Genomic DNA, 25087 nt, shown 5'->3' with positions numbered 1-25087 from the left:
AAATTTAAAGATTGCTGAAATGTTACTCCAGATTTTCACATACCCCGGAATATTTTATTTTATATGCCTATTACAAGCTAAGAAATTTCACTCAGGCAAGTGCGAAGTGATGCATTTTGAGAAGTTAATCCAGGGCAGAACTTACACATTGAATGGCAGATCCCTGGGAAGAATGTTGAAGAGAGGCAATGGGATACCAGAAATAGTTCAATGAAGGTGAGAACAGAGGTAAACAGGGTGGCATGGAAGGTGTATGGTTTTGACCCGTAAAGTCACCCATTCCTTCTCTCTAGAAATGCTGCCTGCCCTACTGAGTTACTCCAGCATTTTGTGTCTTGGGTGTATGGTATGTTCTCCTTCCTCGGCTGAGCTGTTGAGTCCATCATGTTTCAAAATATTGTACAGGACATTGGTTAGGGCCAGCTTGGAGTCATGTGTGCAGTTCTGGTCAATGTGCTTTAGCAAGGTTGTGATTAAACTCAAGACGATGCAGAATAATGCACAAGGATGTTGCCTGGTTTCAGGAGCTTGAATTTTCAGGAGAGGTTTGATATTCTAGGTCAGTTTTCCCTGAAGTGAAGGAGGCTGAGAGTTAACATGATAGAGGTATTTAAAATTATGAGAGGCATAGATAGGGTGGATAGTCAGAATCTGTTTCCTGTGAGTGGGGTGTCTGAAACTAGACTAGGTTTAAGATGAAAAGGAGGAGGTTTAAAGATGGAAATTTCTTACTCATAGTTCATATCTGCAGAGAAGGTGATAGAGACGGGGATATTAATGATATTTAAGAGGCATTTGGTCAGATATTTGATGGGGCAAAGCATAAAGGATGTGAAATTAATTCACATGAGGAATTAGTATAGATAGTCACAATGGTTAGCATAGAAATGCTGGGCTAAAGGGCCTGCTTTACGCTGTAAAACTCCATCTATGAATTTCTCCACATTTTCCAAACCACATATTTATTTTTCAGTGCGCACGGATTGTGAAGCAATGAATTTGTTGATAAATAAGTATATTTTATTACTGAAAAGAAAAATCTCTAACTAGGACCTGATATATGTGACTCTTCCTTATTTTAAAACATGTCTTGTCTTTTTAACAGTACATCCACTCGGCAGGGATCATCCACAGGGTAAGTCCATTTTATGCTCTGACATAACTGATAGGTTTTATTGATTGTAATTGTATTGCCACTGGACAATACAGAAAAGAATGAATATTATCTGGGTATCACTTTTTGGAAATATGAACACACCAGACTGGTTGGTTTGTGTCTCAGAAAATATTTAATACAACTTCAAGCATAGTCATAGAGTGATGCAGCATGGAAACAAGCCCTTCGGCCCAACTTGCTCACACCAGCCAATGTCCCATCTACACTAGTCCCACCTGCCTGCATTTGGCCCATATCCCTCGAAACATGTCCTATCCTGTCTAAATGTTTCTTAAACGTTGTGATAGTACCTGCCTCAACTATCTCCTCCAGCAGTTCGTGGCTACCACCCTTTGTGTGAAAAAGTTACCCCTCAGGTTCCTATTAAATCTTCCCCCCTCCTCACCTTAAACCTATGTCTACTGGTCCTCAATTTATAAAGTGAGGTGTAAAGTTCACTCCAGCAGTTTCTCCAGAACAGCATTACAGCCTTCATGATTTGTAGAGAAATTTATCATTTGCTGAGTCCAGCACAAAGGAAGGTCCATATTACAAACATGTCTCAGATACATGCAGGAGCAATGAAGTTCAATGTTGTTAGCTGAGCGAATGTGTAACGTAAATATAGTCCACAAAATATATAAAATAAAGACTAAGTAAGGTTCCTGAACATTGTTTTGCTAAATAAGTTTAGTTTAGGCAGCACATTGGTGCAATGGTAGAGTTGCTGTCTTATAGCACCAGGGACCTGGGTTCCATCCTGACCTTGGGTGCTGTCTGTGCAGAGTTTGTATGTTCTCTCTGTGACCACATGGGTTTTCTCCGGGTGCTCCAGTTTCCTCCCACACTGCAAAGACGTACAGGTTTGTAGGTTAATTGGCTTCGGTAAAATTGTAAATTGTCCCTGGGATGGTGCTAGTTCACTGGTCAGCACGGACACGGTGGGCTGAAGGGCCTGTTTCTGCACTGTATCTCTGTAATAAAGTCAAGTCTTACTTTCCTGCACTTGGAAGTTGCTCTGTTGCCAGGTGCAGTGTTTATCCTGTTGTTTTGTGGCACATTAAGGCAAGACTCGATTAACAAAGATGATAAGCAAATAATATTCAAACCCTCTGGTCATGGCATGGGCTCGTGGTTCAGCTCTGTTGGTAACATGATCATGCATTTTATTGGTTTCACGTGAGGGGATGTGGCTGTAATTATCATTCCCCATAACCAGTGTGTCAATATAGAGGGAAGTACGTGGATTCTCAGTTAAAATCACTACTTCTTATGTGTCTTTTAATTAAATGTTAAAAAAAATTATATATATCAGTGGCTCACCTGTGTTGTAATTCCCTGGGTGAGACACTCAAGGGGCGTCTGGACTCCAAGCGGGAGTTTAAAGCTAACAAGGTACAAAATCCCTAACCAGTCTGAAGAAACATCACCCATTCCTTCTCTCCAGAGATGCTACCTGTCCCGCTGAGTTACTCCAGCTTTTTGTGTCTATCTTAGATTTGTACAATAATTTGCCTTTTTACAATGCATATTGGTCTGTTTGTGTTCTTTCAATAATTCAAGCATATTCTAAATTGGCATGTTTTTTATAGGCAGTGCATATTTTTAAAATCGGTGGTTAGCAGCTGGTTAAGTTAAAAACTCAGTTTTTAGTCTAGTTTTAGTTTAGAGATACAGCATGGAAGCAGGCCTACTAGCTCTATGGAATCCCACTTTTGCATTTACTCCCTACACACTAAGAGAAATGTTACAGCAGCCAATTAACCTACAATCGTGCACATCTTCGGGAGGTAGGAGGAAACTGGCACACCCAGAGGAAACTCATGCAGTCACAGGGAGAGCGTACAAACTCCACACTCATACAGAGAGCACCTGAGGTCAGGATCGAACCCGGGTCTTTGGCGCTGTGAAGCGGCAGCTCTGCCAGCTGCACAACTGTGCTGTTCCCAGATTGTAGGTTTTTAAGACTGAGGGTGGCTTTAAAAACAATCACCAGCAAATTATGTTGCCAAACATATAAAAAAGACCACTCATCTTTTCTGGATCTAAAATAACAAAACGATTGAATGTGTTTGCTTGATAGCAATTGAAGCAGAAACCAGGCAGTAAATAGTCACTAGCATTTTGGTTGTAATATACATGACTGAAAATGTGGCCTGTGGTTATGTGTAGTTATTGCAAAGTACACTGGCTGTGGACCATAGAACTGACTCATCAAATCTTTAAACTGGCCCCCGCTGTCATTTTTCAACATGGTGCTCAAAGTACGGGTGTTCTCGTCAACATTGTGACATAAACGAGGTCATTGAGGAAGAGAGATCTGTATTCCTCCAGACATTCCAGGATAAGCCAAGTGCTCTACAGTCACACGATCGTAAGATCATGTGATAGGAGCAGGATTTGGCCATTTGGCCCATCGAGTCTACTCCGCCATTCAATCATGGCTGATCTATCTCTCCCTCCTAACCTCTTTCTCCTGCCTTCTCTCCATAACCCTGAGACCACCCAATGACTCAGCCAGTGAACTGTAGTTACTGTTCTGATGAAGCGATCGGAGTAACAAATAGCTCTCACTCAAAAGACGGGCCACCAGCAGAAAAACACTTCCTCTCTAACAAACTGGGATGTCGCTGTGGATTTTTGTGCTCAAGTCTTGACGTGGTTTTCGTGATTTTCATGACTCAGAAAAGAGTGCACTCGCAATGGAATCACACATATTAAAAACCACAAGCCACCAAAACTCTGTCTCCCTGGACTAACTTAAGTGTCTGATTGTTCTGTTGTTAGGATCTTAAACCCGGGAATTTGGCAATCAATGAGGACTGCGAGTTAAAGGTAAGCTTAATATTTGATTTAACGTCAGCGAAGCTGGTGTGATGCTGAGGGATCGCAATGTGTTGGGGTTCAGAATAATCTGGATGTACTTGTCATTGAAAGTCAACATGTAGTTGCAGCAAACAATTAATCCATGGTATGCTGGTCTTTATTGCAAGAGAGTTAGAGGAAAGGAATATAAATGTGTTGCTCCAATTGTAAAGAGCCTTGGTGGACTGCACCTGGTATATTGTGTAAAGATATGGTCACCCTACGTAAGGAAGAATAATCTTGTGATAGAGGAAGTGCTTGCCGATAGATTAAGCAGATGTGGACCTTACTCTCTGGAATTCATAATGAAAGAGAAATGAACTCATGGAAACATGTAAAGTTTTCAAGGGGCTTGACAAGAGCGGCACGGTGGCGCAGCGGTAGAGTTGCTGCTTACAGCTCCAGAGACCCAGGTTTGATCCTGACATCGGTGCTGTGTGTATGAAGTTTGTATGTTCTCCCCGTGACCCCGTGGGTTTTCTCCGGGTGCTCGGTTTCCACCCACACTCCACAGATGTGCAGGTTTGTAGGTTAATTGGCCATATCGTAAAGTCTGGAACCCCTTCCCAAAACAATTTACCTTATTACCTTTGGTATTGCTTTAAAATATTGAACTTTTGCTCATGTGCCCTCATGTTTCCACTTGTAAGATACTTGAGGAGTGCTTTGGGACATTTTACAATGTTAAAGATGTTATCTGAACACAGGAGTTTCCTGTTGTTCCCCTACAACATTGAAAGCTTGACATTGTGCTGGCGATGGGTATAGATGTTGCCATTTCTATTTCATTACTTTTCGTAGTACTGTCACAATCAAGTACTTCAGGTGTACAAATTACTCTGACGATGTATTAGTAAGAAGCATTTTCTTGTGTTCAGTTGAGACTCCCTTATCTCATCCTTTGTCAAAGAAGCTAACTAATTTATTTAAAATTAATTAGCACCTTTAATAAATAACAGGCAGAATGTTCATACTCAAGCTGTTAGTTAACACAATTCCAGTCATTTATTTTTCCCAGTCAGCACACACTTGTTATATGTAGGAAGGAACTGCAGATGCTGGTTTAAACCAGATAGACACAAAAAGCTGGATTAACTCAGCGGGACAGACAGCATCTCTGGAGAGAAGCTTGACCCGAATCTTCACCCATTCCTTCTCTCCAGAGATGCTGCCTGTCCCGCTGAGTTACTCCAGCTTTTTGTGTCACACATGTTATACATTCTCCAGATCAGCTCTTGTCTTTCATGCTATTGTTTCCCTAAGTTTTACTATATTCTCTTTATAGTATATAGTATATAGTCTATATTCTTATCTAGTTTTGATTAAATAAACAATTTATTAGTATGCTCCTTTACTATATACTTCACATTGTGAAAATTGATTTGCAATTGGTGTCAGTAAAAATACTTCAGACTCTATGTCCATGGGCAGCCTGTGGAATGTTAGGTTTTACTTCAGGGCAAAGCAACATGGGAAACAAACCATCTGCTAGAGGGACTAAGTGGGTTGAACATAAGGTCATAAGAAGCAGAATTAGGCCATTTGGTCTGTTAAGTATGCTCTGCCATTTGATCATGGCTGATCTATCTTTTCGCTCTTAACCCCGTTCTCCTGTCTTCTCGTCAACTTTGACACCCTTGCTAATCAAGAATCTATCAATCTCCAATTTGAAAATATCCACTGTGGATTTGGCCTCCACAGCATCTGTGGGGGAAAGGAATTGTTGCCATTTCAATTTAAACTTTGTATCAGGACCTGAAACATTGACAATTCCTTTCTCCCCACAGATGCGGAGATGCTGCTCGACCCACCGAGTGCCTCCAGCAACTTGTTTGTTGTTCCAGGTTCCAGCCTCTGCAGTCTCTTATGAATCCAAAATGGGACAATTTCGTCCAAGTCATTTTTTTCTTTACTCTGTTATCCACTGAAACCCAAATTCCAAATTGATTTACGCTCTAACTATAGTGTGGGAATGAAGTCAAAGAACTGCCTTGCCATCCTGATTACATTGTGACTCTGATAATGGGTGGGTGAAATGGTAAAAGGACAGGAAAGCAGGATTTGTTCACTACGCACTTGTATGCATTCAGCAGCTGCTCGTGGATTCAATGCAAAACCCGTTCATGACGGAGAAAGGGATGTGTTTAACTTGTGGCCTTTTCAAAGCGTGTCACCTTGCATTGCAGATTCTGGACTTTGGTTTGGCAAGACATGCTGATCAGGAAATGACTGGCTATGTGGTAACCAGGTGGTACCGTGCCCCGGAGGTGATACTTAACTGGATGCATTATACTCAAACAGGTAATCTCACCTTACTGTTGTTAATTAGTCCCGCGGGGTGGTGGATGGCTTGCTTGTACCCCACCTCTATGTGTTCTGAGGATGAGGCCAACTTGGGATACGGCCACAGATAACCACAGATGGTACAGGAGGTTCCAAACGGGATGGGTGGTGATAGTTTGTGTTCTTTCACTATTTATGCTGGGCTTCAGTGTGTGTTTGAATGCTGATTCTCCACTTTGAACAGTCGTGGGCCAGAGATTCCCAGAGTCAGTAGGGATATTTTTTCGAAGGGGAATTTGTAATTTGTAATGACTCTTCCTGTGGCAGATTTTAAAAAAGAGTCCCTATTTTCACTTAAGTTTGAAAAAGGGTCCAGACCAGAAGCATCACCTTTCCATGTTCTCCTGAGAGGCTGCCTGAACCGCTGAGCAACTCCAGCACTCTGTGTCTCCGTCTGTAATCTAGCATCCACAGTTCCTTGTTTCTACATTTCCTGTTGTATAATCTGGTGTCAGGCAAGCAAATGATGTGGCTTGTCCAACATACTGTAGCCAAATGAGGAAGGACACAAATGGCTGGAGTAATATAGCGGGTCAGGCAGCATCCCTAAGGAACATGCATAGGTGACGTTTTGGGTGAGGGCCTTTCTTCAGACTGGTGTAACTAGGGATGTTGGCCTGGGAGAGGACACTGATGTGGGTTTGATTATCCTGCCAACGGATTGGATGATTTTGTGAGATAGTGTTGGTGGTAACTCTCTGGTGCTTTGAATGTCTGCTGTCCAAACCTGTAATTTCATACACTCCGCCTGATGTGATAAAGGATTTCCACGGCTTGTTTCACCTGTTGAGAAGGCGGTGTGTTGCGCCTGTATGGCGGAGCAGCCAGTGGGCCTTGGTCAAGACGCTCGACAAGTTCCAGTGTTACTCAGACTCTAAAAGCAACTTGCAGGAGTGTTGCTGCCTCTGGTGCTCCTGAAGGCATTATGAGAAAAGTCCGGGGATTGACATTGTTACCAGGAAGATAGACTCTCCCTGTCAGTGCGGACATGGAGTGTGAGACTGCATGGCAGATTGGCACATAAGTGGACCTGGGTGTTGAGTCCTTGTGCACTTACTAAGTTTACTAACTCTGCTAGAATTTTATGTTTCCAAAATTGTATACTGATGATTGTGTGATGAGAGATTGACAATGTACATGTTTTTGCAGTGGATATCTGGTCTGTTGGCTGTATCATGGCAGAGATGATTACAACACGCCCTCTTTTTAAAGGCATCGATCGTATCCTTTACAACCATGTCAAGTACTCTCCCTGATAATTACTAATAAATGACTAAATATTTCTTGGGGAAGTACAGATGATTAGCGTGTACAATTGATTTTTGCCACATTGGATTTTTTAAACCACTTGAGTAAATCAACTCTATCTGTGGCCAGCAGTGTTGCCAACTACCAGAGTGGAAGAGTGGTAATCTCAGTTTAAATTTAAACATTTAACTTGGTCGACCCCACCCATGTCAGATCAGCAGGCTCCGACAAGTCTCTCATTCCATTAAATTTGGCTGGGGGACATTTAAATAAGAGCTAGCAAAGCATTTCAGGCTCCATGCTGAGCCAAGGATGGAGGATCTGATTCAATTTTACACCACCCATTGCTGACACTTGCAGCATTGCCCCATTCATTCAAATAGATTAATGGAGAGTCGTGGAGTCATATTGCACGGAAACCCAACGTTCAGCCCAACTCGTTCTTGCAGAACTTGGTGCCCCATCTAAGCTAGTCCCACTTGCCCATGTTTAGCCCACATTCCTCAAAAACATACCTGTTCAAGTGTCTATTAATGAGTATCTTTTAATAGGGCTGCCAACCTTCATTTTAAAGCTAAATATAAGTATACATTTTGTTTACTTTATATTTCAGAATAGCATTTTCTGGGAGGTTCATAATTAGTTTTGAAGATAACTTTACATTTTTCATTTGTTTTTAGATGTTTCCAAATGTCTCCCCTTATCAGGGGCACTTGAGCAGAAGCCAGCCATTGGGCCAGCTTCCCAGCCTAGTCTCTGCACACCATCTGCTGCACCCATTGGAAGGGCTGCTCAGCTGCACCAGCAGTGAATTGGAAGCTGTGCAGCTGCAAAATGCAGCAGTGGTGTGGGACTAGTTTGCAGTATGACCACATCCTGGGTCTTGTATGACCCAAGACCTTGCACTTATAATTGATCTCTGGCTCACACCAGAATCGTCCAGGGTTGCAGAAGCCATTTACTGGAACCTGCACGTAAGGTTGCCTGCGCTACATTTGGCTCTTGAGTGGTTCTTTAAACATGATTCTTAACCTGTAGTTTGCAGATTTAGATCAATTAACAGAAATCATGAAAGTAACAGGGACACCAACCCAAGACTTTGTTCAGAAGCTGCAAAGTCAAGATGTAAGTAGAACACGTAAAGCTGACCAAAAGGACAAATGGAATGTGTTACCTTTTTGATATTAGTTTTTGCCTAACAATCTCTTAGCATGGTATCACGCACGGTGAGCTATATATTGTAGAGTATTTTGCTGCCCAGCACACTGCCTCAATCAAACTAACCATTGATTTATAAAAGTCCCCATGATCATGGAAATTTCTGTAGCCAGACAGTGTTGATTTTATGGAATTCATTGCCACAGAGAGCAGTGGAGGCCAAGACGTTGGGAATTTTGATTTTTAAAGTTTTTCATGTTCATGGGAATTTCTTTAGTCAGAGGGTGGTGAATCTGTGGAATTAATTGCCACAGATGGTGGGGGAGTCCAAGTCATTGGGTATTTTTAAAGCAGAGAATGATAAGTTCTTGGTTAATAAGTGTTTCTCAGGTTACAGCGAGAATGCATCAATAAAGCAGGACTACACAGGGAGTGCAAAGATAGCTTCATGAACCTGAAGGTTAATAAATCCAAATTACTTCTCAGAATTGAACAGATTTGAATAAGTTGCTTTATTTTTAGTAACCATACCATGGTACAATTTGTTTATGTATGTATTAATACACATGTTAATTCTGGAGCAGTAAGTATTGTAACTGTTATGATTTTGCCAATTTTTAAAATGTAAATGCAGGAGCATGCATTCTAAGCTGGGTTGGAAGATGAGTGTACAGCTGTGGAATGGGCAAGTCTAGAAGTAACATAAGAACAAATTAAAATACTAACATACAAATCAGGAACAGGCGGAGTCTCAGCTCTCAAACCTGCTCTTCTGCTCACTTGGGTCGCGTCCAATGTGATATAGCCTCAGCACTGCATTCCCATCTACCAGCAGTTACCTTTCACCCTTCTCAACAATCTATCTCTGCCTTAAAAACATTCAGAAACTCAACTTTTATTGTCCTTTGAGGAAGAGAGTTGCAAAATCATGATCATCTGACAAAATGGGTGACCCCATTAAAACAGTTAACCTTCATCATAGATCCTCACATAAAGAGAAAACATCCTCATCTCATCCACCTTGTCAACAGCCCATTGATCTTGTATGTTTCAATCTGGCCCCCATCTCACTTTTTTAAACCAGCCCAAGCTGATCATTCCACAGAAGCAAACTGACAATTTCATATACTTATCTGATGATAAAATTACTTTGGGCAAATTATTTTATAAACTTATTGAAAATGTTCATATGGATATATATTATTGAATCCTAAATGTTTTGGGAGTCCTTGTGAAACTATTAAATATGTATATAGCATCTTTAAATTTTGTGCATTGAAAATGATGTATTTTCTGTGCTCTACAGGCTAAAAATTACATCAAAAGTTTGCAACGGGTCCCAAAGAAAGACTTCAAAGCTCTGTTTGGAAATGTTAATCAAGTGGGTAAGAGACACTTTTCATTAGTTAGCCACTCAGGAATTAAGTAGCACCTGTTGAAGCACATTAATGAGTTGTATGCAACAGAGCAGCACGTTTTTAACAGGACTACCGACAGGAAAATTCAAAGGCTGAAAAGGCCCATGGAGTTATGTATTACCAGGCAGACCTTACATAGTGAAAACCCTCTCCCTTGCTTTTTGTTTGGTAAATTCAGTTACAAGAATTTTTTAAGGACCATGAGGAAAAACAGGGGAGTTAGAAATGCAGTATAGAGTTGCACAGTGCACAAACTGTCCCTTTGTCTCTCACCATTCCATATCTACCTACGCATCCCATTCACCCACATTGGGTCACAAAGTGCTGGAGTGATTCAGTGGGCCCGGCAGCATCTCTGGAGAACAAGGATAGGTCACGTTTCGGTCGACACCCTTCTTCTTCCATCTGAAGAAGGAACTCAACCCGAAACCTATCCATGTTCACCAGTGATGCTGCCTGACCTGCTGAGTTACTCCAGCACTTTGTGCCCTTTTGTGTATTAACCAGCATATGCAGTTCTTTGTTTCTACTTTCATTAGGCCCTAGCATCCACTGTCCTGGCAATTCTAGGGCATGTCAAGGTGAGTATCATCTTCTCGTCTATAAAGTAATGTTGAATGGCAGCTGCCAAGAATCAATGGAAGAGGGGGTGGGAGAGAGATGTGGAGAGGTGATGGTGATAGGGGGAATGAAGCCACAAATCCCAAGCTGGATATAGTGGACATGGTGGTAAGGAGGCGGTGAGAGTGGCTGTGTAATGGGAAACCTACCGAAGGACACAACAGCCTTTAAGAAACAATTGAGCATGCCTCACATTTTATGTGTGTTCACACTTGAGCGACTTGTGTTTGTACCAGTCTTGAGAGTTAGATTTAACTCTTGGGGTTAACGGAATCAAGGGATATGGGGAAAAAGCAAGAATGGGTAATAATTTTGGATGATCAGCCATGATCATATTGAATGGCGGTGCTGGTTCGAAGGGCCGAATGTTTTCTATGTTTTCTAAGCAAGTGTTATTACAAGGCTTTGGCCACCAACATGTGTGTTTGGACTCCTCTATGCTTTAGTGCATCTGGTGTAGGGACATGCAAATAACGAAATTGTAGGCATTCGGGAACTAGCATTGTTCTCGACTTTTCATTGAGTCTAATCAAATGCTATACAAAATATGACTCCTAGGTAAATATTTTCAACGTGGACAAAAAGTCATGGTCAAATATCAAAAGGTCAAATTTGGAATGTCTGCTATGGATAAATGAGCACCTGGGCACTGAAGCAGCTAGTTTAATGCCTCATTTCTTTCTTTTGACAGTATCTAGAAGATTGCTATCCATGCTTACAGTTTTGTAAACTGGCTTTCTTGATAATGGATTCAAGCATGTATCTTTTAATTATATTGATCCATGCTTCTGACCTGAGATAAGAATTGCCATGTAAATAGGATTAGAGCTGAACTAAATTGGCATCTCCAGTGTCAGAGCAGAATAAATCATTCAGGTGGGGACTAATGGTAAATTTAATGCATGAATTGGTGCACTGATTTCTACAGTTGCTCAGCATAAAGGGCTAGAGAAGAGGCGAAGCGCTTGCGATGTTCCACAAGTCCACAGCACCAATCTGCCCCAAATTCCTCAGTGATTATCTAACCACCTCCAAGAAAGTGAGTGACCAAGGCAATGTGCAGATGAGACACGCTGGTCCAAATGCCTCCGAACCATCATTCCGCCACTGATTGAATTTGTGAGTTCCCTATCCACCCATGTCATTCAGTCATACCTGACACCAGCAGATGAGGACCATTGCTGGAGAGATGAGAGTTAATGTGAAATCAGAGTTAGGATCAATAATGCCAGTAAACATGGTACTAATCTGCAATTGTGCACGTTTCTCTTAACAATTTAACTGGTGATCTAATGTGCATCTGATGTGAGGTGTATGTGTAACAGCAGAGGCACCTTTCCTGATGTCTGTGTCTGAGTACCTAATCTGGGGTGGGAGATTGCAACCTTCACGTGGTCCGCCCTGTTTCGACAAATGCAATCAACCCGGTCGGTGTCCATAATCAAACAAGATCAAATAGAACAAGTTGTCCTACAACTTTCGGCTGTGCACACCATACGCAGGAAGTACCTCATCTAATGGGCCTGTCCCACTTGGCGATTATTTAGGCAACTGCAGGCGACTGTCATAGTCGTAGCAGGTCGCCGAAAAACTGGCGACATTCTACGTCATCCTGGCGACAACCTACGACAGCACCTACGTCAGGAGAAGTCAAGCTACGCGCATTGGCGTCAAACCCACTGTTGCCGAAAATGTTTCAACACGTTGAAAATTTAGTAGCGACCAGAAAGACGCTACAACTTTTTGCACGACTGAGGAGACTACTCCCGGCGAACATGTGGCGACAAACTAGTCGCCTGTAGTTGCCTAAAAATCGCCTAGATGGGACAGGCCCATTTCTTTTACACTTGAAACAACTGAATACATTTTCCTTCACTGGAGTTTCAGTGTAGCTTAGTATAGTACTGGTTTGTTAATGCTTGTTTTGCACACCTTTTTAGGAGTGCAGAATTCTATTTGTTTTCTGATATGTTTTGTTGGCTTTTGTTTTGGCAAACAGCAGTCAACCTTTTAGAAAAGATGCTTGTGCTCGATGCCGAGAAACGGGTAACTGCAGCGGAGGCCCTGGCTCACCCGTACTTTGAGCAGTATCGAGATCCTGAGGAAGAGACTGTGGCAAAAGTGTACGACAATAGTTTTGACAACGTAGAACTCACCATTGAAGAATGGAAATGTAAGAACACTCATACAATGTAGCCTGGTTGTGCATGTCACTGACGATAACTCGTGTTCTGCCCATTCCTTGTGGGTATCTGATCAGTTTCATTATTTACAACACAGGAGGCCATTCTGTCCATCTTGTTTATGCCAGTCTGAATGAAAACTCACCATCCTAATTTACCTTCCTGTATTGTATTGTATTCAAATTTATTGTCATTGTCTCAATTTGAGACAACGAAATGAATTTCCCTTACAGGCAGTATCATAAATAAAAAAAAAGTGCCACAGACTTCCTGCACCAAGTCTGTGGCACTGCAGATTACAGCTTCAGGACTTGGGTTTCTATCACTAATGCCCCCGTCCCACTTAAGAAACCTGAACGGAAACCTCTGGAGACTTTGTGCCCCACCCAAGGTTTCCGTGCGGTTCCCGGAGGTTTTTGTCAGTCTCCCCACCTGCTTCCACTACCTGCAACCTCCGGTAACCACCTGCAACCTCACAGGAGCCTTGGGCGGGGCGCAAAGACTCCAGAGGTTTCCGTTCAGGTTTCCTAAGTGGGACAGGGGCATTACACACTTGTAGGTGACGAGTTCCAGATCCCCACCATCCCTTGAGTGGAATATTTTTCCTCATCTCACCTTTAATGCTGTCGGACCAGAATCATGAGGAGGTTGAAAAAAACAATCTGATTCAACCAATTGCTATTGATACTCCAAGTCATGTGTTAGCCACTCACATTCTTCACGCTACAGATACAAAATATTTCAGTCGCTCCTCCTGTTCTTTCTCCCCTCTCTGTCTTTTCCTTTTGGTTGGAAACTGTTCGGTAACAGCAAAATGAAATCATTTCTGCTTCCAAAATACACTTCCAATGAAATTAATGGAATCAAATTTTGGAAGCATGACAGAATACATTTGACAGTGCAACACCTTTATTGCTGCCGACTGAAGTGAATTTCTCATCCCCTGTTTCATGCAAGCTTCATAACTGAAGTGTTATGTAATTCATAAGCTTTTAGTTTTTAGGGAAACTTTGCTTGATCTGTGGTTGGGATTTGTGTATTTGCTGCATTGGTGAGGAAAATCCATTTTTTTAAATGATTAATGGCCCACTCAGCAAAAGCAAACAAAGTATTGCAGATTACTTCCCGCGGGATTGTATTGAAGCTCAGACTAGGTAATCTTATATTTGTTTCGAATCTTAGTTAGTTGGTCTGCACTGAGGGCAGTTATGTTCTCCATCTTATAAACAATAAAGAGCCCACAGAAAAATATGCGAGGAAATGTTTAAAAGGAATAAGTGAAAGGGTACAACTATCAGTAAAGAGAGAACTGAGGGGTAAAGTAAAATTATGAAGAGATTTGTTTGGGTAGAAAAAGGTAATGTTTCTATCTTTAAGAAATATCAGAATCAGGAACACCAAATATACTGTTGTAAGAACAAGAAACTGCAGATACTGGTTTACCAGAAATTACACAAAGTGCTGGAGTAACTCAGCGGGTCAGGCAGCGTCTTTGGAGAACATGGAAAGGTGACGCTTCAGGCTGGGACCCTTCTTCAAATGAAGGGTCTGAAGAAGGATCCCAACCTAAAACATCACCTATCCATGTACTCCAGAGATGCAACCTGACCCGCTGAGTTACTCCAGCACTTTGTGTCTTTTTTTAAATATACTATTGTCCTTGTGTATAGGTTGATTGTACATGCGTATAATATGATCTAATTGGATAAGATGTAAACAAAGCGTTTAACTGGATCTTGGTACACGTGACAATAATAAACTATTATTAATACAATACCAATAAGATTGTCAATCCAAAACCAAAAAAAAAAAAACAGGGAAAAGTTTATCAACAAGAGTTGGAAGGATATGGAGGTTATGATTATTCTGGGTATAACTACAACAATTACAGATATGCTCCAGAATATGGTACCAACAATAGTCAGCAGAGCAGCTATGGAAAGGCATCTAGAGGTGCAGGCAGGCACCAGAATAACTACCAACCATAAATAAAGAAAAATTGACATAGTTAGTGCTATCATAGCCCATAGCTGAATTGAATAGCAGAAATGTATTGAAGAGAAATTTATTAAACATTAGGAAGTGTTAATGAATAGGGAGGTAGAACAATGTGTGGAGCACATAGAGCTAATGAGATAAATGGCTTGTTTGCACTGTACATTCTATTTAAAGAGCAGCTGCAACATCAGGGAGCCCACCCAAGAGCAGGATGTGCTCACTCACTGTCTCACTTGCTCCAGGGTAATGATCATTAAAGTTTGCCCAAGATTAATTATCTGAAAGAAAGAAATTCAAACAAAATACCTAATTGATCAATTCACCAATTTACCAGAAAGCTCTCAACTTCCTGCAGCCCTCTGAATGTCGTGTGAGCAGTGAATCTGTAAAAGATCCTATTTTCGGTTTCCTGTTCCTTCAAAGGTAGACACTAAATGCTGGAGTAACTCAGTGGGACAGGCAGCATCTCTGGAGAGAAGGAATGGGTGACGTTTCGGGTCGAGACCCTTCTTCAGTTCCTTCACTTCATTTTCACTCTTTGATTGCCAACTTTGCACTCATTTTATTTCCATTTTAATCCTCTTCAAACACTTAAACTTCTCACCTTCACATTTCATCTCTTCCTCCACCTGTTTTCCGGTGTTCAGTCATAGAGCCATATAGCAGAGAAACAGGCCCTTTGGCCCAACTTGCCTCTACCGATCAAGTTGCCCCCTCGACTACACTGTAAAAAAAGAGGGAAAATGAAAAACTTTGAGCTGTGTGGATCAGGGTGATCTTCTGATATTTGAGTGAAATCCAGCCAAGAGGTTGGTACTACTTTTATCCGTGGAAACACAACATTGTTTGATCCTAAAGCTGTATTTCAAAGATAGGAAGAATCTGATTCTCCTTTTCTGACCATTACCTTCCAGGTGAGTGCTGCTATTGAAAAATAAAGCAGGCTATCGATTAAATAATTTGCAGACAACAATTTTGAAGTATAAAAACTGAGATTAAATGCTTCATGGGCTTGATCTTGATTTAACAAACCCTTACATTCCCCATTTAAATTTCTACCTGGATTTCCCCTAAGATTACATCACTGCGTGTTTCCCCTACTCTTAGCTGCCTGTTACAGTTCCACCAGTGGTAGCTTCTCTGATTTTTTTGTTGGATCGCTTTAAAAAGTGCACCAAGCTCTTAGATGTGGTTTCCTTTGTAATTCCACCCTGAATAGGGTGATTTCACCAAAGGTCAAATGAGCGTAGATCCCCCCTCACGTGACCGAAAATTTTAACTGGAGGACATATGTCAGTTCGGTACGTTAGTGAATGGGGAAATACGCACTTTCACACCCGTTAAAAACATGGAAAACGGCCGATTTTTGAGCTGAAATTTTCTGTGCTAGTCTGGGTGACCGTGAAGCACAGCGACCTAAATTTTCAGGCAAAAAAAAGATAGAAAGTAAGGTAATTACAAGAGGGAACTGAAGGTAGAAAGCAGCGGAAGTGAACAGTGGACATTTGCCGTGGAGATTTTAAGGTCCAAAATATCGGGAATTATCGCGTTTGCTCGCTGAATTTCATCAAAAGTAAGTTAATAATGCCTTACTTTTGATGAAATTCAGCGAGCAAACGCGATAATTCCCGATATTTTGGATCTTAAAATCTCCACGGCAAATGTCGGCTGTTCACTTCCGCTGCTTTCTACCTTCAGTTCCCTCTTGTAATTACCTTACTTTCTATCTTTTTTTTTGCCTGAAAATTTAGGTCGCTGTGCTTCACGGTCACCCCGACTAGCACAGAAAATTTCAGCTCAAAAATCGGCCGTTTTCCATGTTTTTAACGGGTGGGAAAGTGTGTGTTTCCCCATTCACTAACATGTACCGAACTGACATATGTCCTCCAGTTAAAATTTTCGGTCACGTGAGGGGGATCTACGCTCATTTGACATTTGGTGAAATCACCCTATAGAGCTCCACAGCTGAAAAATTAATTCTCAAACCAGCTGCTGTCCAACCATGAAGGATCCAGTTTTGGGGATATGATTTCCATTCAAATTAAGAGTTGAAATGTAATAATTAACGCTGTTATCCTTAGGCTGCAGAGGGCAGAAAATCAACAGTGCCCACCTTTGTTTACTCAGTGGGTCCAGTGTGTACTTGTACAACCCTATTTGACGGTCGTTAAGATGCTTCGACGATTGAATAGCTGAAATTAAATGTTTTGATAGTCACCTAGTCATATAGCACAGAAACCGGCCTTTCAGCCCAACTGATCTATGCCGACCAAGATGCCCATCTAAGCCAGTGCAATTTGCCCACATTTGACCCGCCAAACCTTGCCTATCCACGTACATGTTCAGATGTCCCATAGGACATGAAGGATGACTATAGTGGAAAAGATATCAATAGACTTGCACCCTCCCATTAATGATGCAACACTACATGCAAAAGGGGGAAATAACCAAGCCCCATCTTTTGTGATCTCGCTGCACTCATTGTCATGTACAACCTCTTCACCACCCACCTGTGTTCCTTCCTTATCGCCCTGCTCATTGAGACTACCTGCATTAGGATCCAGTCAAACTGAGGGCAGTATCACCCAGGGTTTCTTTCCTTCTTCTCCACCCCGAGCACCATGATCCTCCAGAGGCCTTTGACTGGCTGCTGCTCGACCTCATCTGCACTTGGTCCCTATCAACATCATCCAATGACATGGGGATTGTTACGATGATGTTGTGGAAATTAGTGAATCCTCTGTAGGATTCAGTGTTTCATAGAAAGTGTGAGACAGTCAGATTTCTTTGAATGTCAAAATAGTCAAAGAACAATAGGAAATATATCTCGACAATATGTAAAATATAACGTATTCCAAGAAAATTAATCAATTTCTATTCTGTCTAGGTCATACATATGAAGAAGTGGTTAACTTTAAGACTTCAACAGCAGTACCAGAGTCTAAAGAAACTTCAGTGTAGCTCTGGCTTCATAACTACACAACAAACCAGGCAAAGTATATATTTGTGCAGCAAGGAGCTGTGAAAACATTCATTATTTTAGATGTGTTTTCTTTTTAGCCTTTGGAAATATATGTACAGTACTGTATTACTATGCCTATGGCCTCCAGTCCAAATACAGAGTGATTTGTTTCTTTCAAGGTCAAACTAACACTGTACCAATGTTCTTTGAAAGGTGCTTTCAGAGTTAGAACAGTCGTAAACATTCTACTGCCTGGCATTGTACAATTCCAGACAAGATCTTCTCCTGTTAGATAAAGTTAATTTAGAAAAAAACACAGCAAAGGGAATCGTGTCCTTACACCAAACAATCCCCCCAAAAAATCAGTCTGATGACGGGTCTCAACCCAAAACGTCACCTTATTTTTCTCCAGGGATGTTGCCTGACCCGCTGAGTTACTCCACCATTTTGTGTTTATTTTCCACTAACCTTAACAGCTTTGAATTTCACCCTCATTATTTGCAACGTCAGATTCATTGGAAATATGAAAAGTCAGAACCAAATATTCTCATCCTGTTTTAACGATGGATTTTCCGTAGCACATTTTCAGCCTAGTTTTCCAGGCCTCGTGTACTAAATAATGTCGTTAATCGCACATTTGTCCAATGATGTGTTTGTGAAGGGCATTGACATGTTCCCCTATGTTGAAGGTGCTTTAGTTACCAACATAATGCAAACTGTACCACCTGCATTATATCTGTCTCCTGACGACACTAATTTCATGTTATATCACATCTTTTATCAGGATTCTGCAGGTATTCTTGGTAAGGTAATATAAACCTAATATTTGATTAATTATTTGAATTATAACATTAAAATGTTATTGAAAATTGATCTAATCAGAATTCCACCGTTACAAAACACTGAAACGCTTACTCGAAGTAATTATCCGAGTTTAAATAGTGAAATCCCTGTGTAGAATACAAAGATGAACTGACTTGAGGAATTTGATGATGATCCCATGTGGGACTGCCCAGACTATCCACATTTCCTTTTCTTCATTTTCAATTTTTCTAGATAAAAACGGGCACTCAATTCCATTTACTTAACTGACATTGAGGTCACAGTGTAAATGACTGTCAAAACTCATTGTATAATGTTCAATAGACAAATGTCCCCATTGACTTTCTAAGAGTTTTGCATAAAAGTTCTTTGAAGTCAGCTGGAAGAGGAACAGTACTTTCTATCGTGCATCTGACCCTCGTGTTTACAAGACAAGCAACTGGGCAACAGGTCAGAATGCAGAATTGTTCATGAACTGTCTCCATTCTGAACATAAAGGTGCTCATTGGAATATTTAATTCAATGTCCAAGTATTTGCAAGAAGTGTAATAAAGAGGTTGGATTAAAATTTGGACAAAAAGAATGAAACTATTCATTTTTAAACCTTTGAAGTTAAGTTCCAAAGGAATTCAAACCGTTTTAACATTAACTTCCAGCCAGAGTGGTTGTTTGGCAATAATTAAGACTATTCAAACCATTGGTTTACTCGTATTAGACTGAATAAGTTTGAATGTTTAGAACATCGCACAGAAACAGGCCCTTCAATCATCAATATCTGCGCTGAAATGATACCAAGTTCAACTAATCTCATCTGCATGTCCCACAATTCTCGACATATCCATCTGCCTATCTAAAAGCCTATTAATGCCAGTATTGTATCTGCCTTCACCATCACCCATTGGTAGCTCATTCCAAGCATCCACCACCCAATATGTAAAAATAAATTTCCAGCTTTCACCGTAAAGCTATGTCCTCTAGTCTTTGACATTTTCACCCTGGGGGAAAAAGATTTCCTCTCCGCTCCTCGAACTGGCAGCACGTCACAGTCACGATTGCTCTTTGGGTAATCTGGTGGCAGTGGGGGAAGTGCAAAGGGAGCCTGGCGCCATTACCAGGCGATCGAGGCATACATTGCCAGGGCAACACAAGTGCAGTGGCATGCACTGTGCCTGCATCCAACACTTCGTTTTGTAGCAGCTGCTGCAAACCCGTGCCCAATGCAACGTTCTTCAAGTGTTTTATTGCTCGCTCTCTCCTCGCCAGCACCTTTCCACGGCCCAATGCTGCGCTGCACACCAACCGTCACCACGAATGGACACCTCATTCCACTATAAGCAAAATCCGTTATATAGAGGGTTTACTGTATATTCCAAGTATAGCATAACCAGTCATATAGAGCTGCATCAACTCTGCATAAGGTCTAGTCAGTATACAGTATGTGATATGCAGAGCTTGGGAAAGCAGATGTATAACTTATTTTCTCCAACTGGAAGTTAATACTATAATGATAGGGTAACCTATAATGAACAGGCATTGGGAAGCAGGTGTGTGCTTGGTTGTGAAATGCTGCAGTTTTAGCCAATTTATCCTACCCTCGCTCCTGAGCACATTTGAGGAACCAAACCCTTGATTCTGCCAACCTATTCTATTTATATCCATCCTCTAAAAACCTCCTAGATCCCAAAGTCTGAAGAAGGGTCTTGACCTGAAACGTCACCCATTCCTTCACTCCAGAGATGCTGCCTGTCCCGCTGAGTTACTCCAGCATTTTGTGTATATCCCAAAGTGATTTACAGGCCATGAAGTACTGTGTGAAGTGAAGCCACTGTTGGAACATATAAAATACAGCAGCCAATCAGCACAAAATGAACTCCCTCAACCAGCAATGTGATAATGGCCAGAGAATTGCTGGCTGAGGGATAAATATTGATCAGTCCTTACATGATGGCTCCATCTGATTCAACAAATTCAGTTTAACACCTCATTTAAAAAATGTCAAGCATGTCAGTGCACTGCTCCTTCAGTTAAGAGTTCTTGTGCTTATGTTTCCTGGAGAGCAGACCTGAACAGATCCCGACTATGGGCGCTGTCTGTATGGAGTTTGTACGTTCTCCCCTTGACCTGCATGGGTTTTCTCCGAGATCTTCGGTTTCCTCCCACATTCCAAATATGTACAGGTTTGTAGGTTAACTGGCTTGATTAATTGGCTTGATAAATGTAAAAATCGTCCAGTATAAAATTGTCCAACTTCCAGTATAGTTCCTGGTGGGTACACAAAAATGCTGGAGAAACTCAGCGGGTGCAGCAGCATCTATGGAGCGAAGGAAATAGGCAACGTTTCGGGCCAAAACCCTTCTTCAGACTGATGGGGGGTGGCGGGGAGAAGAAAGGAAAAAGGAGGAGGAGGAGGAGGAGCCCGAGGGCTGAGGGATGGGAGGAGACAGCCCAAGGGCTGAGGAAGGGGAGGAGACAGCAAGGGCTAACAAAATTGGGAGAATTCAATGTTCATGCCCGCAGGATGCAGACTCCCCAAGCGGAATATGAGGTGCTGTTCCTCCCATTTCCGGTGTTGCTCGCTCTGGCCATGGAGGAGACCCAGGACAGAGAGGTCGGATGGGGAATGGGAGGGGGAGTTGAAGTACTGAGCCACCGGGAGGTCAGGTAGGTTCTTGCGGACCGAGCGGAGGTGTTCGGCGAAACGATCGCCCAGCCTCAGCTTAGTCTCACCGAGTTCCTGGTGGACTGTTCGGAAGGTACAAGGTACAACACTGAACCTTTTAACTCAGTGCCAATTGTGCTAATTCTGAGTGTCATCTGGAACTATGAATTTGCAAAATGATTTCATCAACTACGTTTATGCCACACAGCGCACACACTTCTTAAATATTAGTGGTTATGATGTGATAAGGTTTAAAGTACTGAACAACCAAGGAGAGTAGTTCAGAGTAAAATATTTTTTGATAGCTTGTATCAGAGCAAGTAACATGAATTCAATCCATGGTCTTGAAAAGTAATCTCATTGCAGCCACACTGTTCAATTCAACTCCTTATATACTTTGGAAACAGCAAGAAACTTAAAAGTTGATTAAAAGATTAATTAAACAACATTTTGATATGAATAACTGTTCAATCATGATCTAATCGTCTCAGGAGCTATTGAAGTTTTGGATAACTTGCAATCCATACAATCATGAATAATATGTTTGCAGATGACACTAAAAAAAGAACGTATCATAGACAATGAAGATGGTTGTCAAGAATTACAGAGGAATGGTGAATGGAGTTTAATTCAGAACTGTTGCATTTTAGAAAGCTAAACCAGAGCAGGACCATCACCATGAATGGTGGGGCCCGGGGGAGTGTTGTAGAGTGGAGGGATCTAGGAGTATATGTGCATTAGCACTTTCTGGGAAACTTGCAAAGAGGTAAGGTGAAGAAGGCTTTTGCCACACTTGCCCTCATCAGTTAGGGACTTGAGTTAAGAAGTTGAGACATTAAGTCACAATTGTACAAGATATTGATGAGGCTGCACTTGGGGTATTGTGTTCAGTTTTGTCATTCTCTAGTAGGAAAGATGCCACAAAGCGGGAAAGAGTGCAGAGAAATGGTATGAAGATGGTGTCGGAGCTTGAGAGCCTCAGCAATAGGGAGAGTTTGGGCAGGCAAGAACTTGGAGCAAAGGAGGCTGAGGGGTGATCTTATAGAGATGTATAAAGTCATTAGAAGAATAGATAGGGTGACAGCACAAAATCTTTTTCTCAAGTTAAGGGAATCACAAATTATAAAACATAGGTTCACGATGAAAGGGAGAAGATTTAATAGGAACCAGAAGGACAATACGGAAATAGGCCCTTCAGCCTAACTGGTCCATAACAATCAAACTGCCCTATTTAAGCTAGTCCTATTTGCCTTTCTTTGGCCCATATCCCTAAAATCTTTCCTATCCATGTACTAGTCCAAATGTATATTAAATGTTGTTCTACCTGCCTCATCTACCTCCTCTAGCAGCTCATATACCCACCACCCTTCCTGTGAAAAAGTTGCCCCTCAGGTTCATCTCTGCAGCCTTCTCTGCATCGTTCCAATTAATGGCATCTTCCCAATAGCAGGCTGACCAAACACGGAACACAGTACTCCAAGTCCAGCCTCGCCAGCATTGTACAACTCTAAAATAACATCAACACTTCTATACTCAGTACACTGACTGATCTAACTATGTCTGAAAAAGGGTCTCGACCCGAAACGTCACCCGATCCTTCGCTCCATAGATGCTGCCTCACCCGCTGAGTTTCTCCATCGTTTTGTCCACTAACTATGTGGAACACTACTTTCAAGGAACTGTGCATTTGTACACCAAGATCCCTCTGCTTTACAACACTCCCCAAGGCCCTACTATTTTCCGTCGGGGTCTTGCCTGATTCAACTTCTCAAAATGTAATACCTCATACCTATCACTTATATTTTAATACGTGGGAAATGCTTCACTTCTGAATATAGCAATCGGCGGGTATGATTTAATTATTTATTTCAGATTCAAACAATTTTACAGCTAAATGACCGAGTCATTTTTACTTTGAAAAAATAATATTTTAAGAAACCTTTACAATATGTCTTCTTATTTGTCCTGTAGCTGTGAAATTAATTATTGCAATAATGGGTGATGATGTAACCAAGGCTACCTTAATTCAAATCAGACAAAAACTGATCAAAGAAGAATTTTACCAAATTAGATTTCATTGCAGGACACGGATATTGAATGGAGATTACATTAACAACCTTGATTTCTAAGTGTTTTAGAACTCTGTCACTAGGGACTATTTGGTTTCTTAAAATCTGTACATTAGGATACATGAATTAGCTGACTTATGGTATCATATGGCTAAGTTACAGCTTCATGCAAGTAGATACCTACATCAATGCCAAGTGTTAGAAACTCCACGGACAAATTTCATCATATAATTAGGGAGGCTTACATTTAATTAGGGAGGTATTGCCACTGGTTTCTGTTTTTGTGCTGTTCAGTTCCTACAATAAATAATGCTGAAGTGCACTTTCAAAAAGTGCAGCTTTAAGGGAATTTTGTAGTAATATTTTTAGAATGTGACTTGTTATTAAACATTGCAACTTTGTTTAGTTAAATGAGCCATTTTGTACACTGTTTTTATGTGTCTTTAATCTTTGTACACACCTCGCACCCCTGCTCAGCCTCGTGGGCAAGAGGATATCTTAATTTCTGAAATTGTCTGAAGTCTGAAGAAACGTCACCCATCCCTTCTCTCCAGAGATGCTGCTGTACTGCTGAGTTAATCCAGCATTTTGTGTCTATCTGCAGTTCTTTCCCACACACCTACAGTACTTTTCAAAGTGTATATAACACTATGAAAGCCAAACGGTGTACATCTTCAACAATTTTCCACTGCAAGCAAAAAGTGCAAAAGTTTATTGGTTAACTCAACAGACTCTTGCAACATACATGTTAAATTCTCCAAGGTTGTGTTTGCAATCCCCATTGTTCCAATTATTTTTAAAACACTGTTCCAAATATTAGAATCCATCTTTCCCCTGGCCATCCAGGCTATTGAGTCACAAAGCAATCCCATTCCTCACTACTTTTTGCCAGTAACCTATTTTCCTCACATTCCCATCTATATCCCCAGAATTTGCCACTCATCCACACACTAGGGGTAAGTTCTGGCGCTCCTCAAGAACCAGACAATTTACTGTGGGCAATAAATCTACCAACCCACAAGTCTTTGGAATATGGGAGAAAAAGGGAACATCCATGGAAACCCAAGCAGTCAGAGGAAGAATACACAAACTCCATAGGGACAACAAAAGATGTCTGTCTTGAACCCAGGTTGCTGGAGCTGGGAAGAATGAGATCCACTAGTTGCACAACTGTGACACCCCTTAACGATGGATGGAAACAACTTCACCGTCGTTTGATGGTTTCTGCTTCTTCTGGATTTCCAGGCTGCTGCCCTGTTTGCTAAAAATGAAATACTGGGGTCAGTTTTCATATGATTGGGTTTTGAACTTCACTAACTGCAGCAAGATTACACTGTCAACAGTGTTGATTTTGATCCCCATATTGCTGCCACACATGTGCATAAGCTGGATAATGTTGCAAACATCTCAAAAAACAGTCCTAAAAGCTCAAATAGGCCAAAGAGCTCCTCTGTGCAATAACAACTGTAGGATTCTTTTGCAATACATTGCCCTTTTATGATGAAGGGTATGGCCAACTTTAAACGTTACACCTACACAATGTTCAAATTAGCTAAAACCAGAAGTACAGGTATGTTCAGGTACA

General features: G+C 41.4%; 1 protein-coding gene across 1 annotated transcript in view; it reads left to right on the top strand.

Annotated features, from left to right (window-relative positions):
* The window catches only part of mapk12a (mitogen-activated protein kinase 12a), a 45583-nt gene extending 21667 nt beyond the window's left edge, over nt 1-23916 (top strand). Inside the window, exons 5-12 of the mRNA XM_055653082.1 lie at nt 1106-1135; nt 3944-3991; nt 6208-6322; nt 7514-7585; nt 8658-8737; nt 10077-10155; nt 12809-12982; nt 17878-23916. Of these exons, the coding sequence (XP_055509057.1) occupies nt 1106-1135; nt 3944-3991; nt 6208-6322; nt 7514-7585; nt 8658-8737; nt 10077-10155; nt 12809-12982; nt 17878-17951 (672 nt within the window). The 3' untranslated portion in view covers nt 17952-23916. The remainder of the gene's footprint in view (nt 1-1105; nt 1136-3943; nt 3992-6207; nt 6323-7513; nt 7586-8657; nt 8738-10076; nt 10156-12808; nt 12983-17877) is intronic.
* The last annotated feature ends 1171 nt before the right edge of the window (nt 23917-25087 follow it).

Source organism: Leucoraja erinacea, chromosome 22, assembly GCF_028641065.1.
Source record: "Leucoraja erinacea ecotype New England chromosome 22, Leri_hhj_1, whole genome shotgun sequence".
Classification (NCBI taxonomy): domain Eukaryota; kingdom Metazoa; phylum Chordata; class Chondrichthyes; order Rajiformes; family Rajidae; genus Leucoraja; species Leucoraja erinaceus.
Note: the sequence above shows the minus strand (reverse complement) of the source record. Positions and strands in the feature narration are given on the sequence as shown.